General features: G+C 26.6%; 2 protein-coding genes across 7 annotated transcripts; one reads left to right on the top strand and one right to left on the bottom strand.

The window, feature by feature from the left end:
* Nucleotides 1–548: 548 nt before the first annotated feature.
* LOC110606728 (protein LAZ1 homolog 1) lies at nucleotides 549–6,717 on the bottom strand. Of its 5 annotated transcripts, none has more exons than XM_043953451.1 (9): nucleotides 6,700–6,717; nucleotides 5,060–5,511; nucleotides 4,824–4,880; nucleotides 3,245–3,353; nucleotides 2,961–3,145; nucleotides 2,792–2,880; nucleotides 2,292–2,547; nucleotides 1,388–1,633; nucleotides 549–1,218 (listed from the first exon to the last, which is right to left on the bottom strand). In XM_043953451.1, exons 2-9 carry the CDS (start codon nucleotides 5,273–5,275, stop codon nucleotides 925–927), a joined length of 1,452 nt encoding a protein of 483 aa, XP_043809386.1. In that variant the 5' UTR covers nucleotides 5,276–5,511; nucleotides 6,700–6,717; the 3' UTR covers nucleotides 549–924. The 5 variants fall into 5 exon arrangements, with proteins under 5 accessions (XP_043809386.1, XP_021601377.2, XP_043809387.1 ...); XM_021745685.2 differs by lacking the exon at nucleotides 6,700–6,717 and adding an exon at nucleotides 6,299–6,659; XM_043953452.1 differs by lacking the exons at nucleotides 549–1,218; nucleotides 6,700–6,717 and adding an exon at nucleotides 6,299–6,678 and having other exon boundaries at nucleotides 1,449–2,123.
* Nucleotides 6,718–15,511: 8,794 nt separating this feature from the next.
* On the top strand, nucleotides 15,512–16,686 carry LOC110606998. 2 transcript variants are annotated; one of them, XM_021746039.2, is made up of 3 exons: nucleotides 15,512–15,936; nucleotides 16,017–16,197; nucleotides 16,287–16,686. In XM_021746039.2, the coding sequence occupies exons 1-3, from the start codon at nucleotides 15,808–15,810 to the stop codon at nucleotides 16,682–16,684; spliced, it is 708 nt and encodes a 235-aa protein (XP_021601731.2). In that variant the 5' UTR covers nucleotides 15,512–15,807; the 3' UTR covers nucleotides 16,685–16,686. The 2 variants fall into 2 exon arrangements, with proteins under 2 accessions (XP_021601731.2, XP_021601730.2); XM_021746038.2 differs by having other exon boundaries at nucleotides 16,272–16,686.
* The last annotated feature ends 1,388 nt before the right edge of the window (nucleotides 16,687–18,074 follow it).

Genomic DNA, 18,074 nt, shown 5'->3' with positions numbered 1-18,074 from the left:
GTTTGAGGATAAACCTTTAAAACATTAAATAGCGCATAATGCAATATAATTTAATAAAATATTTAACATTGGGGTACTAAAGTAATGCCTATTAATGCAATTCATTTTCATTTCTTTAAACATTTTCATTTATCCTTGAAAAAGAAAAACATTTCCCTCCATCTATCGATTAAACTATTTATAATTAAATAAAAGATCAAAATATTTTTACAAAAGCCAAATATTTTAAACATAAATAAACAAAATTATTAATAATGACAAATTTAAGCACTAATTAATCAATTTATTTAAGATTTGATCGAGAAACATATTAAAAAATATTTAAAATAAAAATAAAATTATTCAAATATCTAACAGAAATAAAACTTAAAAATATTTTAATAAATTTTTCAAAATGCATATAAATATCCGCAATCCCTAAGCTCGCTTTTGCAAATCACCCTCGATACTAATAATTCAATAACAACCCAACACTATAGTTTCAGCAACAATAACCACACGAAACTCGGCTACTCTTCTAAAATATTTAGCAACAAAAGCAAACATAATTGTACACAAAGAGGCAGGATCGCTGTTCATTTTATTGGCAGATAAGGGCTAATGAAGACATCATCAGTAGTAGTTTTCAATTTACAATGGGAATGTCTTTGTTCTTTTTTTCAATTCTGCAGCAAAATTTTAACGTGCTTCCGTGGTTGATAGTATCTGTAGCAACTTCTCTGTACAAGTTGAGTTAGAAAATCAAGGTTGTGCCGCTGAGTTCTTCACCCTTGAAACAAATTATCGTGTGAGGAAATGGACCAAGAAATATGGAACTTTACCAACTCATCAAGAACATTGATGTTTCTCAAAGGCAATGATCAATTCAAACATGCCATTTGAACTGTTATTCCACATTCATGTATTGCTTCACTTCGGATATTGTCAGTCAGTCCTTGCCGTTGATGAGGTGGCTCTAGATTGATGGGAGAATCTCTTGCTATTACACAAACCGCTGTCACTGACACTGCCTTCAAGGATGTTCTCATGAGCTTCAGAAAATTCCTTAGTCCATGAATTCAAGGGGACAAGATAATTGTCATCCTTACAGCTCCTTATTCGCTTTTCGTGGCGTTTCATATTTTCAGAAATCTGATGGAAGGTTTTGTTTATTTTAGCAATTCCCCTTTCAACTGGCTCCACAACATGTGAAACTGTGTACTTCATGTCATCAACAATCTGAAAATGTGTAAAGCAAGAGTCAACACAAAGGAAGAAGGTAAGCAGAGTGAAGCACTTGAAAATGTAAAAGGTTAATCATCTCATATTCATAACATCATCATCGTAAAAGGGTGCAATTTGAGCAGTGAATTCAAATCCATCAAGAAAAAGGCACAATTCATCTTACAATTTCACCACTACCAAGGACCACATCACGAACACTCTGGGGGAAATTCAATCGCTTTTCTCTCTCCTCATGCCAAGCAAGGTGCATCCTGCTGTATCTTTCACAATCTCGAACTTCTTCTGGGTCTGGAGGTGATCCTATAGATGCATAGTCAGTCATCACAGCTACATTTCGAACACATCTCTCTCCATGCTTGTACGGAACAGCAGGGAAGACATAAAGATGCACTACAGCTGCAATACCCATCTGCTTCACCAAATGTGATATCAGATAGCTCCCAGAACTTTCAAGAATTCAGAACAATTTATAATACTATGATCCAATCAGAATAGTACTGCACAGAAAAAGAATCATTATCCTCGGAAGACTTGATGCAGGTCTAGTTATTTGTCGATACATAAAGATTAACTGAGGTATGATTCCTCTTCTACGGTAGAAGCATTGGTTAGTTTGTTGAGTAATTTCAGTTTCCCCTATGAGAAGACCAATCAAATGGACAATCAGTGATCTCATTTCAGTCTTAAAACCACTCATATTGCTGAAGTGCCTATCTGACACAATAATCAAATGAACAGTCATATCGAGAGTCAAGATAACATAACAAGTCAACCTTCAAATGCTGTTTAAAACTGTTATCTGGTTCAAGATGAAAAATGAATAAAAGAGCTGATACATCATTATTATCAGGTTTGATGTTCACTTTCCAACCAAGTATTGTACCATTCTCCTGTCCCAACTACCAGCAAACACAAACCGTACATGAAGCATTAATAATTAATATCATAGTGTATTGAAGAGTTTAAATATCTATGCAAGTGAAAGCCTGGGGATCCACTATAGTAAGAAATAGTCTCTCTCTATCGCAAATTTTTATCTATAAATAATGCATTAGTCAACTACACACCTCTATGCAGATGATGTAGTCTTGTATACGTGTTTTCAGCTCCTGAGCCAAAGATCCTCTGAAGAGCCCCATGGAGAAAAGAAATGCAACAGCAACACCTTGCCACCATGTCAGGAAGACAATTGATTTGAATGTCAGAAACTTGGCCAGCGGTTGAATAGGTGCTAACTTGTCTTTAATGACAGAATAAAACTGCACGAGGCAATATAGGGCCCAGCTCTGGCTGAAATTAAGAACAACTGCCAAGTATGGATAGCTGCAAATGAATCCCATTCATTCAAGTTACAAGTTAATCATAATAATTAAAAGTATTAGCTTCTTTACTAACAATATCTTAATCACATGGTGGGGGGAAAACCCTAGCTAGTGAGTGAAACACAAAAAAAAAAATTTTGAATTTTAACATACTCATATAGACAGCAATGCGTTATGCTTAGGGAACAATATATCAACTTTTAAGATGCAGATAGTGCTAAACATAAAGAGGAAGGATATCTTACCCATATCTCCACTCAAATTTGCCTTCTCCATAAACCCCAAAAGCCTCAAGAATCATCGCTAAGAGCGCACAGATCATCTTTAATATCATCTGGAGAGTGAATGTTGCTTGAGCAATTTAAACCATTGATTAATAACAAAGAGAACGATACAATTCTACAAACCACATACATATTGCACAATGCCCACTTTCACAGCATGATAGAAGTCAGGACCCAGTTGCCAGTCCCTGAGAAAGCAATTCAGTGGAAAAGGATGCTCAACAACTCCATATGCATAAGACTCCTCCAAAAGAGGTGTAGTAGAAGTACTCAGGCCCTGACTTTCCATGAACTCAATCGTACTTTCCTCACCACCTTAAATCAGCAACATGTAAAATAAAATAAAAGGGAGCAAAAGTTTATAAAGATTGCAGGGTATCAGGACTAGATAAATAAAATTACAGATGGCAATACCTAAGCAAGCTATCAGATATCTCTCAAAGCAATACAATGCAAAAGCTTCATAGCAGTCCCTAATTGCTTCACAGTTGAATGCAGCACTTGAATCCAACAATGATAAAAACTGTTCAAGAAAATTTGAAAGCCAATGTTGAGAATTAGTCCAAACTCCAGAAGTAGCAGAAAATAGCTTAAGATCTGTAAGACTTTAAGAACGCAACTAGACTTGAATGAAATGAGGCCACCATATGGCAAACCAGTCAAGTGCTCATGTGAAAGGCAACCATTAACTAATATTTAGATTTCGTAGCAGATTAATACAGATCCCCCTCCCCTTGATAACTGAATTTCTTATGTCATGCAATCTTATTTGATACTAGCATCACTTCTAACAGGCAGCTAATGTGGACAAGAGAACCTAAGAACACAGGAAAGGTGCAAACAAACACCAATATGCCCCTAAGAAAAGAGTATGCACACGCCAGAACAGTTAATTAGCTATAATTCTTAGACAATACCTAACATTTTGTAACATTATGCACAATCTACTGGACCAACAACTTAGATACCCACATATAGCCAAACTAGAAGCCCCAAGTTGTCAACAGTAGACTAGTCAAGTTCTCATAAACAAGGCCATCAATGAATAATCTTCTTATGTAAGATTGGAGCACAAGCAACCACTATACACCCTGTGAACTATGCCATATTATGTTAGGTGACTAATCAGAATTCGATTCTAACATTTCAAAAGTGAAGTAATAGCAAGTGGTAGTAACTGTGATAGACAAAGTAAAACAACATTCAGCAAGCCTGAATACTGAAGCTCCTTCTAGCTACAATAGAATAAGCATCTACTTACATTTATATCATATTTTATACTAGCATGCAAAAGCTAGCAACTCTAAGGCCAAAATTTGCTCACCATAAGACATCTAAAAAAAAAAAAGAAAAGAAAAGAAAAGAAAGTACACAAAGCTTCAAAGAGACAGAAATAGTTGCAAACAGTGTGCATAAATTGAGTCCACGTCTAACACTCAGAATTGGACATGCAATTAATGCAAAAAGATATATTAACTAGAGATAGACATTAAACAAGGTCAATTTTGCAAGATAAGTAATCATACTTAAGAACAGAATTTGTAGGACGAACTGATCATATTTCACAGCTTGTCTATCTGTAAGACTCTAAGCACTATAAATAGGCTACATTTCAAAATTATAAGAGTTTTCTTAAGTCCCTAGAAACTGGTAAAGCATCACCCTACAACATTCAATTGCTACATTGACATTCCACACCCTCTGGTAAATTTTTCCCTCCCACAATAATAGTTTCCCATATCTATGAATACATAATGTGCACTTAGAACAAAATGAAAATAATCAGCCCCATTGATCTATACCTACCTTGAATGATTAATACCGCAACCACCCATTTCTGCATGATAAAATCTAAGTTGTTGCATCCAAGCAAAAACTAAACTCAAATATCGAAACCATACAAAATTAAAATGTTTTTAAAATATAAGGAAAAAGAAAAGTATAAGCGGGGAGGAGAAAGAGAGAGAGCAATGATTGGTTTCTTTATTCATACCGATTCTAGAGAATAGACGGGAACCATCAGGATGAGTCCAATAAGAAACTTTTGCTCCTGAAATCAAAAATCAGACTCATTGCTATCAATTTCCAAGGAAAATTATTAAATGAAATAAAAAGATAAAAGTAACCTCTAACTAGCAGGTCAAGCCAAATCAAATATAAATTGTAGAACCAAAACTTAATGCGAAAGGAAACTCCAAATATAAGAAGTGAAGAAAATTACAAACAAACCTCAGGCAGACTGTAAGCAGCTAAATGCTCAAAGATAAGGTATGTCGACAGGACAAGAGCAACAAGCACAAATATGCTAGCACTGAAAATTGGCCAGCTGATATTTACAAGAGAATCTGCACCCAGATTTAATGTCCAAACTTTCCCTGAATTACTTGTGGATTCTACCAGCGTGAAAATGAAAAACAAAGACCAAAAAGCCCCCCTCCATTCCATGGAGCAGGACCATACAACAATGCTATTTAACAGGTTGATATGTATAGCCGGCTTGATAAAATGAACACGCTACTCCAGAAAAATAAACGTCACTGAAGCAAATTCTGTGCCTCCAAATGCTTGCTTTCAACCACTTTTCAATAGCTTTCAACTGATCTCCTAAAGCAGTCGACAAGATAGATCTAACATCTGCTAGGCAGATGGAGAAACCATTTAAGGCAGTGATACCTAGATTCCTAAAAGGGCAATACCAGCAGTAAAAAGTCAGTACGTATGAACTATGGTGGAAAACTAGCTAAAAGTATCTACCATATCATGTCAATCTTCAAGGAAATAAAAAGCAGCAGATTCAGCTAATTCAAAAGAATAGTTGTCACGGAAATTATTTCATTCTAATAAAACAAGACACAAGGATCATATTGTTTTCCTGAAATGCTTTATGAAAAAAATCATTCCATAAATGTATCTTTCTTGCTTGTTAACACATTTAAGATGTCCAATTGATCTTCAGACTGCACTACTGGTTGCCTTAATAACCATTCCTTTTAAAGATTAAATTTGACGAAATAAGAAGTACAAATTTCAAAATTGTGGATTTATCAAATTCTCGTTCTTAGTATCAATAAAATGTTTAACTCACAGCACCAATTGCATTTGAACCCCATGAAGCAGGCAAAACCCAGTAAATAAGATTCAAAAATAAAAATAACAAGACGAAAGGCGAGAGGAGTCATCGTGATGCTATTTCTTATTTTTCTTATTATTCTAAAACGTAACTCAATTAAACATACAACTTCGCAAATTCCACCCATCACAAAACTCAATATCTAAATAAAACAGAACACATTTAGCTGAAGAAAACTCGATATGAAAACAAAATCGAAAAACAAAAGCACAGAAAACCCTACTACTATACATTCCCTAAGCCTACATTACAAAAATAAGGGAGCAAACTCACAGCACCAAGTTCTGTAATCGAGAAAGAAAGTTTAATAAAATTAAAATATAATTTAGGGTTCAAACCTGATAGCCAAAACTTTCCAGCAAAATCAGAGACTTGGAACAAAATTTCCACAAAAAATTTTCTCGTCGGATTTTTTGGAAAATAAAAGAAAATTATTAGAAAAAAAGAACTGATTTTTTGCTTAGGCGGTTGGCAAAACCATGTCAGAATTTGTTTCGTATAGAAATAAGGAAAAGGGCTAGTGTCACGGCAAAATGCAGGATACGCTATCACAGACGAGCGAAAAACCGTCAATTAATAATACAGTTTCTGGGACCCATAGCCGTGACCTGAAAGAAAGAGATTTGGTCGGTGCGGTGGCGATGATGGTATATGATAGAGGTGTTAATGTTTTTGTATATATACCAAATTGAAAGCCGTGCAAGACCAGTAGGTTAAGGTTGGTTGAGGAAGAGAGTACCTGCCAGGCAACGCAAAGCCGGGTCATGACTCATCATGTGAAATTTTAGTCGGGTCAGACTCGGATCACTGCGAAAATAGGTTGGGTTGTTAAGCCATTTGATTCAAAATATCTTATTTTTTATAAAATATATTTTTCAAAAATTACACTTCTAAAATATTAAAATAAAAGGTATACAATATATTAGATGAAACTCCCTTAAAATAAATTATGAGTTAATATCATAGATAAATTTATATATTAAAAATATTATAAGTGGATAATTTTGATTTATAAAAAATTTAAATATCACATCAATCGATTTATAATCAAAATTTACCTATTTCTGAATAGAATAAATCTCGGCATAAAATACTATAATCATATAATCATCAATTTATTTAGAGTTAATGTTTCTTATTAAGTATTTGGTCATATTATCGCTAAATTATTAAAAAATATTTTATTTTATTTCATTTTCTTTTAATATAAAATAAAAAAATCACAAAAAGACAAAATATACTATTTTTTCACATTAATTTTAAATTTTAAATATTATATTTACCATTATCTTCAATTTATTAATTTAAAATAACTGTGCTAAATACTCACTATATTACATTTTATTTCTTGTAAATTTAGCTAATCACAAAATAATTTTATTTTGATCAGTAATATCAAAACATATTTAATATATAAATTAATTTTGCATGAAGTAAAATTAGTTATGATTTGTAAAAGATAATAATTTTTATAATATAATTTAAAGTAAAATAAATTAATAAAATATATAAAATTTAATTAAAATGGTGCAACTTATTTAATTTTATTTAAATAAATTAATTACCTTACATGGGAAAGTAGAATATTTCATTTTTACAGGACAAACTTGAAAATACAAATTAAATAATTGTGATTTTTGCACTTCATGTGAAATGATACTTTCTTGATTTATTTACCAATTATATAAAACCTAATTTATATTTTTAAATTAATAATTTAATTTATTTTTTTTAAATAAATATTAAAAATTAAAGAAATATAATTTGAAACTTTTCGAATTTACTTATATATATTTATCATCAGATTATATGAGTGTAATAACTTAATTTATTTTAATATAAAATTTAATGAATTTAAAAATAGATAATTAACTGTTATAACAATTACAGTTATTAAGGAATTTGATAAATTTATGGTTTGCATTAGAGGATGTTTCGTAGTTTTTCGAGAAGGATTTTCTTTTCCGATAATATTGATATTTTGAAATTCAATATAATTTATAGTTTACATTAAAAGGTATTCCGTAATTTGTTAAGAAGAATTTTCTTTTCTGATGACTTTAATATTTTGAAATCGCACAAACTATGTATATTCAATGATTTTCGTTTTCACATCACTTTATATAATGTTTTCTCCTCCGTGTTGTGATTGAATGAATATTAATATGTTTTCAAAGTCATTTCGGATTCATTGCCTGTTAGATTTTGTGGATTTGATGTTATGTTTGACTTCTCATGTGGTTTGTCTGCTTTTTATACCTGCTTATGTGTTGATCAGCTTCAGCGAAGTGTCGATGGCTGTCGATACTAATACAGTAAATTTAGCTAAGTCAATGTTCTTGTCGGTGTTTTGTTGCTTTCTAGTTTTCTTTTAGATTTGATTTAATTCATTGTTTATATAGTTTGATTATTTTATTTTATTTGTGTGGATTGATTTGTTTATTTTTTTAATTTTATTTCTGACTAATTTAAGTTTTTAATTTAAGCCTTTACTTTTAAGTACCTCTTTTATATAGCTTAATTAATCTTATTAAATATTATAAAATGAACATTGATAAAAAAAATAAAAATAAAAAGTGGGACTCACTCTTTATTAAATAAAGAAGTATATACATCAAAAGCACCACCCGATAATTTATCTAAATTTACAGATTAATCATCTTTTAAATAATTTTCACTATAAAAATAATAAATTTAATTAATTTATTTATATTACGTATAAATACTTAACGGGTTAAGGAATTAAATAACTAATGAGTTAACAAATTGGTGGTGTGATCACCTTTTAAATAGTTTTCACGATTGAAATAATAAATTTATAATTTAAATCCGTTTATTTTATGAAAAAAAATATTTTTCTTATTTGAATATTTAAAATTTTAATTAATAAAAAATATGTTAATTTAAAAAAATAATTTAAAAAAAAATCATTTTGACGCATTTAAATTTTTATTAAAACTTTTATATATAAATTTTATCTTTTAAATTAAACTTAATTAATAAAAAATAAATTATTTTTTAAAAAATATTTTTTGTCACAGAAATTTTTTTAAATATAAATTATTTTTTAAAATAAATGGAGCATAAATAAGAATTATAAATATTAATTATCTTTGGGAAAATTACTTTGTAGTCCCTGAGGTTTAACGTAATTAACACTTCTGTCCCTCTATTTTGGCGACCCAACACTTAAGTCCCTCACTTTATTTTCTGTCCAACTTCGTAGTCCTTCCATCCAAAATAGCCGTTTAGGACACATGAATTGACAAAATTAACCCTCTTTTTTTTCTTCTTCTTCTTCTTCTTCTTCTTCCATTTTCTGCAACTTTTTCTTCTTCTTTCTTCTTCTTTCTTCTTCTTCTTCTTCTTCTTCTTTTTGTAGCAGCTTCTTCTTCTTCTTCTTCTTCTTTCTTCTTCTTCTTCTTCTTCTTCCTACTCTTTCTGCAGCAGCTTCTTCTTCTTCTTCTTCTTTCTTCTTCTTCTTCTTCTTCTTCTTCTTCTTCTTCTTCTTCTTCTGGAATTTCACATTGAAAGAAGGGTATTTTTGGAAAAAATTATCACATCTCACCTTTAACTCTTTGACCAAATGGTTTAAATGGACGGAAGGACTATAAATTTGGACGGGAGAGAAAGTGAGGGACTTAAGTGTTGGGTCGTCAAAATAGAGGGACAGAAGTGTTAATTACGTTAAACCTCAGGGACTAAAAAGTAAATTTCCCATTATCTTTTTATATATTTAAAAAAAATTAATTCGTTATTATTAATTTTGTGATTTAAACATTTGTACCCAAAGTAAACTGTAATTTAATCTAATTATATATCAGAAATAACTTTATAATAAAATTAAATCTATTATTTTGAAAAATTTTAAAATTTTTAATCTAACTCTATCTTTTAATAGCATTTTAAAATAGATTATCTTTTAATTAAAAATATTTTATATAAAAGTCCTTTTATTATTATTTTTTTTAATTTTGATACAGTAAAGAAAACTTTTAAATGTTTTTTTAAAGTTCTCATATAGGTTATTATCTAAAACCTAAACTTTATATTACTTTAATTTATAAAATATAAAATAATAAAAATATTATTAATATAAATTTGAGTTTATTTAATTTGATAATATCTATTTTATTTTAAATTTCACATATTTAAATATTTTTCAATATTTAAACAGTTAAATTTTATTTTAGGATTAAAATTTCTATGATTTAATCAATTTTAAAAAATGGATAAAAATGTTTTTTTTTTTATTTTTCAGTTTATTTTTTACAAAAGCCTAATTTAACGTATAACTATAATAAACAAAACTTAATTGAAAATTTAGTTGAAATATGCACAAGAATTTTAAGTAAATTATTTAAGTATTTAAAAAAATTAATTTAACAACTAATTAATTTTTTTTTATTGTATATATAATTTAAAAAATCTCAGTATTTTTCTCTTATTTCCACTTTGTTATTATATATTTTTCTAAAAAATACAATTCATCGTTGTTTATATTTATTTTATATAATGAATTAATTAATTAATTTTTTTAAATTTATATATAAAATTATATATTGTTTACATATGATAATTTTTAAACAAAATTGATATAATATAAAACTATCATATAATATCTCATTATTTCTTAAATATTCAAATTATTAGTTCCATATGTGTGGTTCCACGTAACTTTTTAAATATTATATTCTTTTATTTTTAGATTAAATTTATAATATAATTGCATAAGTCGGTGAATTTTATATTATTAAAAAACGAAAATTGCAATTAATATATTATCAATTTTTTTAAATTTAGACAATATTAACGTTTTTTGTGTGTATTTTGGGATTCTGAAAAAAAAATTAATTTTTAATATAATTAATAATCTGATCTCCTAAATTTTTAAAATTAAATACTTAAATCCATATATATCAATCCATTTAAATTATAAGTCTTTTGATCAATAATTTTATTAATCAATTAAAAAAAAATATTTAAAATAATCTCATGAATACTTTATTTTTTTTCAATATGAATAAATAATTTTATATTGTGTAAACTATATTTTATTCTCTAAATTTTTATATAATTAACAGATCGGTCCTTATATTTTTAAAATTAAAATTTTAAATTTTTTTATATTTAATTCGTCTAAAATTATAGTTCTTTCATTTATTATAAATATTAGTTCAAAACTAACGAATAATTAAAGTTATTCTTAAAGCACAATTTATTTATAAAATACATTTTATAAAAATTTATGATCTATTTAAAAGTTATTTTGTAGCATTTATATAAAATTGTAAATATTTTTTAAAAATTTTGAAATTATAAATATTAAAATACTTTAATAAATAAAAATTAAAAAAAATAAAAGTGTTAAAAATTAATTAAATAAAATATTATAGATAAAAATTAACGAGGATTTAAGTATCATTTCAAATAGAAAATGAAGATTAAAATATTTAAATTATAATAGATGAAAATAGATTGATTACATAGATATTTAAGTATATATTTTTAAAAATATAGGGATTGAATTATTAATCATGTTAAAATTCAGAAATTTAAGTGTAATTTATCTATTTAAAAATAAATTATATTTTTAATGATAAATATGGATGGAGAGAGTATTAATTTAAACGAATCGATTATAAAAGAAATTTTAATATTTAATTTTAAAAATATATGAATCAATTAATTAATTATATTAAAATTTAAAAATTAAAATATAATTTATCGCAAAAAAAATTCCTGAGGTGGTTTGTAATTTTAGTAAAGGCTCTAACGCTAAGTTAATAAAGAGCTATTAATCTTTGAAGAGAAATATAAAAGGAACTTAACGAGTGAATATTGTGTACATTCCATATTGTTATGTTTTTGTTTATATGATGCACGAGGATTGAAGTTAGCTGTCTCCTTTTCCGATCAATCCAAGCTTACTGGTTACCAAATTTTAGATTTTCTTATGAAATCACGGTCTTCTTTCAAAGGTCAACTAGAGTACAACTCTCATTTATTCAAGTGGGAGTCACATCACCAAGTAAAAATTTTAAAAATTTTATTTTTTGTACAGATTTAAATATATTTATTTTTTCTAATCAATATATAATATATTGCATTTCATTATTTTTTCTAATCAATATTTTATAAGTCAAAGGAAAATTATATTATTTTTAAGAGAAATAAATTTATATTTTTTAAAAGAGAAATTAACTTCAAGAATACCATTAATAATATTATATATATAATTATTAGTTTTTAAAATTATAATAAAACTCCATTTGTTTGCAAAAATTAATTTACATATGAAAAATATTTTTGTATAGAAAATATTTTTTAAATAATTTAAAAATAAAAATATTTTTTTTGTGTAAAATATTTTTCTATAGAAAATATTATTTAAAAAATAAATTATTTCCATTTGTTTGCACAAATTAATTTACATATAAAAAATATTTTTTCATAGAAGATATTCTTAAGGAAATTATTTTAATAATTTAAAAATAAAAAAATTTCATGTAAAATATTTTTTGAAAAAATAACTTATTTTTCTATTATTTATTATAATTTTAAAAATAAGTTATATCAATAAATTTACATATAATGATATTATTATTATTATTATCAATATCGAGAAAAACAGCTTTGTTTTATAAAAAAAATAAATTATTTTTAATTTTTATTTAATAAAATATTTTCAGTTTATTAATTTTTTAAGTGTTCAAATGTTAAAAAATAGAATAATATTTTTTTAAAAAATATTTTTTCATAAACTAAATGATGGCTAATAAATTTAATTTCAAATAATTAAAATTATCAATTTACAAAATAAGTTCATATTTGAAATTTTTATATTACTATGTACTTTAAAGTTTTAATAGTTAGGGTATGAAAATTCTAAAATTAATTTATTATATATAGAACAATCTAAATATATAAAAATATATATATTTTTTTACTAAATATTAGGTTAAATTAATAATTATGTAATGTATTTATAAATATTAACTTACAATACATTTAAATATATAGAATTTAAGCAGAATGTATTGTAAGTTAACTTTAAAATTTTTTATTTATTAAATTTCTACTAATTTATTTTACAATATATTATATAAATTTTTTATCAGTTAGTAATACTTATAGAATTAATAAAATATCAATTTATAAATTTGAAATTACAATACAATTTTTAGTTTAAATTAGAATTTCTTTTAAATATATTAAACTTTTATTTTATATTAATTAAAATAATATTATAAATTATTTTTCTTTATGAATTTAAATTGCTTATTTGCTAGAAAATATCAACAACGGATTCTTCGTCTCTTATAACGTTGCTAAATCATTTTATTAGCAACAACCTTAAATTTTGTATCTAAATATACTTTTTTCTATTTTTTAGCTTAAACATGAACTTTTGAATATTTTACCTAGTTATATTTTTTTAAGAAAATTATATTAGATTAGTATAAAAAATCAATTAAATAGAGTTAAATGTTAAAAAAATTCTTCAACTAATTTGAGAGTAAATAGAGAGCAATCTAATTAACTAATTAAATTTGAGATTTTTAAATAATAATAAATTTATATTTTTTAGGCAACTAAAATGAAAGAAAATTATAATTTTTTAAAATGGGAACACGAGTTTGAGAGTAGAATATGAAATTTTTCAAATTTATTTAGATACACTTATTATCAGACTAAATCTGTAAGTGCAGAAACCTGTAAGTGTACGATAAATTTATAATTATAAAATTTAATTATAGATGTTTTAGCTAATTCTCTATATATATATCATATATTATTATAAAATGTAGATTATAGCTTATAGATAGATATATAATTTAATTTAATTTAATTTTATAAATAAATTAAATATAACGATTTATTTAGAAGAGTGTGAACTTGTACTATTACTGGGCTTTCAGTTATTGGATTCCAACTTATTGGACTACCTGTTGGGAATCATTTTTCTTTTTTATTATTTATTATTATTAATATTATTTTATCCTCCTCCCGAGAGACTTCTACCACTTTTTATACTCTCCTCCTTAAAAAAAAAACAAAAGATAAACCGTAATTTAATTTTTCTAATTTAATGAAATACAATATTTCATCCCTCTATTTTAAAAAATTTTCAATTTAATTATTTACATTTAAAAAAACTGTAAAATAGTCCCTATCATCAAATTTTCAGTTAACCTTCCATTTATTTTAATAAAAATGACTAAACTATCATTTTCTCATCATCCTTCTCCTTCTTTTCCCGATTCTCTTCTTCATTTTCTCCTCATCTTCCTCTTCCTTCTTCTCCTCCTCCTTCTCCTTCTTCTTCTTCTTCTTTTTCTTCTTCTTTTTCTTCTTCTCATTCTCCTTCTTTTCCCGACCCTTTCTCCTCCTTCTCCTTCTCCTCCTCCTCCCGATCCTCTTCTTCCTTTTCTACTCATCCTCCTCCTCCTCCTCCTTTTTCTTCTTCTTATTCTTCTCTTCCTCCTCCTCCTTCTTTTCCCAATCCTTTCTCCTCCTCCTCATTATTCTGTGTTGGGATGGAGTGAATACTGTTTGGTTGAGTTTTTTTACTTAAAGAGTAATTTAGTCATTTTCATTAAAATAAACAGAAGGTTAACTGAAAATTTGACGGTAAGAACTATTTTGCAGTTTTTTTAAATGTGAAGTATTAAATTGAAAATTTTTTAAAATAGAGGGATGAAAGGTTGTATTTCACTAAATCAGAGAGACTAAATTACAGTTTACTCAAAAAAAATAATAGCACCTACAATTTTTTTTCTTTTTATCAAAGAAAAAGATAAAAAAATTAGGATTGATAGATTTGGCCTGAAAAAAAAAAACATTTAAAATCCATAAGACAGAAAGCCCAACCCATACAACTCTCCAAGACCGATCACGCATTATTACATTTGAGAGTTAATACAATTATATTGTAATAATAATTATAAAATTGATATTTTAATATTATTAAAATAACAGTTTAGTAGCAATTTAAATTTATTGTAAAAAAATTAATTTTTCTTTATATATAATAATTTATTATATAATATTTAATAAAATTATAATTTTACCTGCTTTTTTATTTATTGTATTAAATTTCAAACCATATATTTCAAAAACTAAATAAAAAAAATCATATATTTCAAAAACTACAAGAAATGTAGAGAATTAAATATTAATTTTCTTTCTTTAAACTACAAATTATTGAACTCAAATTTAAGTTAAGTGGAAGCTCATTGAATAATAATAATAATAATAATTGAAAGGGGTAATTAATAATATATATGATTATTTTTTTCATAAATTATCAATATATTACTGATTTATATTTTATTATTATGATTTTTATATGGTGAATAGGTTAATCTTTAACTAATAAAAAAAATAAATATATATTTATTAAAAAAATTAATTTATCATAAATATAAAAATATTAAAATGAGTTTTATCTTTTTTTTTTTAATAAAACAGCCTAATTATTTATGCGTTTCTGACGTTGAACCCGATTCGGACAAATATAACCCATCCACCTAAAAAAGGTTGTATGTATGTTCCATATCTCCATGTCCATGCATTGCATGCCACGTAAAATATCTCCTCGTGAAACTTCCAATTCTCTCTCTTTCTCTCCTTCTCTTTCTCGACGCGGGGAGATGATGATGATGATACAAAAATGACAGCATCTGCCTTTCTTTTCCAAATGACATCACTATTAATGGGTGGCTTTAACCACAATACTACAAAATCCAACTCTATAATCCAATCAAGTTTTTGACTTTAAGCAGACAACTTCCTTTTTCACACTCTTCCATTTCTTGCAAGAAACAAACAGAAGGATCACAGCATGGGCAGCTCCGGCGCCGACGAAGAACTTTTTGATCAAATGATTCGAGACTACTACGAATCAGAATCAAACACACCCAATAGTATTCCACCCATCATGATTTCTTCTGGACCTCAATCCATTTTGCAGGTATTCATTCATTGATTTCTTCAAATCATACGTGTGATTCTCTTATACTTACTCATTTTCTTGGATTCTTTCTGCTATAGGTTATTCTCTTGGAGGCTACAAATTTTGAGAGAGAGATTCTTGAAAAAGTTTTGATGTATATTAGAAATATGGGAGAACCCAATAGTCTGAAAAAATGGGTGGTGATGAGATTGCAAATGGATGATTATAAAGCTTCTCTTTGTAAAACTTCTTGGGTCTCCACCTTTCGTTGCTCTAAAGGTCTCTCTCTCTCTCTTTGTTTAATCTTCCATGAACAACTAGCTTTGAATGATTAACTTTGATTTGGGTGTTAGTGTTTCAACACGTAGGAGATTACGAGTATATAGAGGTGATGATGAACAGCAACAATGGCAAGCCAACAAGAGTAATAGTTGATATGGATTTCAAGTCTCATTTTGAAGTGGCAAGGCCAACACAGACTTACGAAGAACTCATCAATTCTCTTCCTTCAATCTTTGTTGCTACCGAAGATAGGCTTAATAAGATAATCTCCCTTGTTTGTCCAGCTGCAAAAGCTTCACTTAAAGAGAAGGGTCTCCATATTCCTCCATGGAGAAAAGCTAAGTACATGCAATCAAAATGGTTGTCAAAAAACTGCAAAAGGGTCTCTATCTCGTCAAATAATAACATGGGTTTGGAGGAAAATGAAGAAGAAGACACTATCACTGCTGCTGCTGCCGCTAAGTGTTGTCCTTCCATATTTTAGCTGAGGGCCACCATGCAAATTGCAGAAGAGAGAGAGAGAGAGAGAGAGAGAGGTTATGGCCTAATGGGTAGTTCAAAATTAATTTTTTTATGCTCCATATATTTATGTTTTCGATCTTTTGATCTCTATAAGCTAATTTTGGAACTTGATTTTGGGTCATTTTTGTTGAGGCAGACCTAGATTTTGATCCTATAATGTGAATATAAACTATAATCCATCCCATCTACATGTTTCTTTTGAATGTAATTTGTCCAATTTTGTGTATTTTGGATTGATACGTTGTGGTCATTTCCCTTCACTTTTACCCGATTGTGTTTGCTTGGTGGAAGGGAAAATAATGGGAGGAAAATAGAAAGAAATAATGATAAAGGAGAAAATTAATTATTTGTAATTGTGATTGCATAAAGATGAAAATATTGAAAATAGTTATTTTTTTAAATAATAAAAATTAAAATTTTTAAAAACAATTTGTAAAATATAAAGGTATTTTAGTCCTTTAAAAGTTTTCTCCCACTCTCTATTTGGAGTGAAACTAGTGGATAGAATATAAATGTTATTTTTCTCTTAAAATTTTTCTTTTCTTTCCATTTTTCCCTCAGTCAAATATGAAAAATATATATATATTTTTCTCTCTAATGTTCTTCTTCTCTTACTTTTCCTCAATCTAATTAATCAAGAGTTATCTCTCTTAATCATTTGGCTTTCAATGCCCTTATTTTTAAGCTTATCCTTCTTAAGCCTTTCACTGTCAAAGGACTATTTAATTTTCTGAATTAAGTTCACACTCCACTTCCTGATCAGAATTGAATGAGCACACGGTGTGGTCATAAAGAAGTAAATTTTTTTAGTCAAATTCAGTTGCTATGTTTTTTTTAATAAGTTTGTAAGTATAAATAAATTCCTTTCATTTTATAATTTTTATTTTTTTACATATTAAAAAATATTATTTTATAATTATTTTTTAATTATATTTATTTTAAATATATTAAATTTTATTAATTATTAAAAAATATTTTTAAAAACTTTTTAAAAATAAAATAAAATAGTGTTATAATAATCTATTTATATGTTATTATAGTTTAAATAAAAAAATTTAATACAATAAAATAAATAAATAAAATTTATAAATCGAGGGAATAATATTAAGAAGATGCAGTGACTAAATCAAATGATTATAGAGTTATTTACAACGCAAAGGAAAGCAATATGACTTCGATTAATCGAGTTTATTTAATTTTTGATTTAAATTGATTTAGTTCAATTTAGTTTAATAATTAAGAAATAAAGTTTTTTTTCTTAATTTTTTTGACTAAAAAATTGAAATTCAAAATTTTTAGTTCTATAAAAAATTAATATAGAAATTTAAAATTTAAGCTGAAATAAGATTAAA

The sequence above is a fragment of the Manihot esculenta genome, chromosome 18, assembly GCF_001659605.2.
Source record: "Manihot esculenta cultivar AM560-2 chromosome 18, M.esculenta_v8, whole genome shotgun sequence".
NCBI lineage: Eukaryota > Viridiplantae > Streptophyta > Magnoliopsida > Malpighiales > Euphorbiaceae > Manihot > Manihot esculenta.
Note: the sequence above shows the minus strand (reverse complement) of the source record. Positions and strands in the feature narration are given on the sequence as shown.

Bases quoted from the DNA above. Each gene is read 5' to 3' on its own strand.
- LOC110606728 (XM_043953451.1), bottom strand. From the start codon at position 5,275: ATGGAATGGAGGGGGGCTTTTTGGTCTTTGTTTTTCATTTTCACGCTG. The intron at 2,881-2,960 runs GTATGTGGTTTG...TTCACTCTCCAG, and splicing joins AAGTGGGCATTGTGCAATAT to ATGATATTAAAGATGATCTG. The intron at 2,548-2,791 runs GTAAGATATCCT...ATTCATTTGCAG, and splicing joins AAATTTGAGTGGAGATATGG to CTATCCATACTTGGCAGTTG.
- LOC110606998 (XM_021746038.2), top strand. From the start codon at position 15,808: ATGGGCAGCTCCGGCGCCGACGAAGAACTTTTTGATCAAATGATTCGA. The intron at 15,937-16,016 runs GTATTCATTCAT...TTTCTGCTATAG, and splicing joins GACCTCAATCCATTTTGCAG to GTTATTCTCTTGGAGGCTAC. The intron at 16,198-16,271 runs GTCTCTCTCTCT...TTTGGGTGTTAG, and splicing joins CACCTTTCGTTGCTCTAAAG to TGTTTCAACACGTAGGAGAT.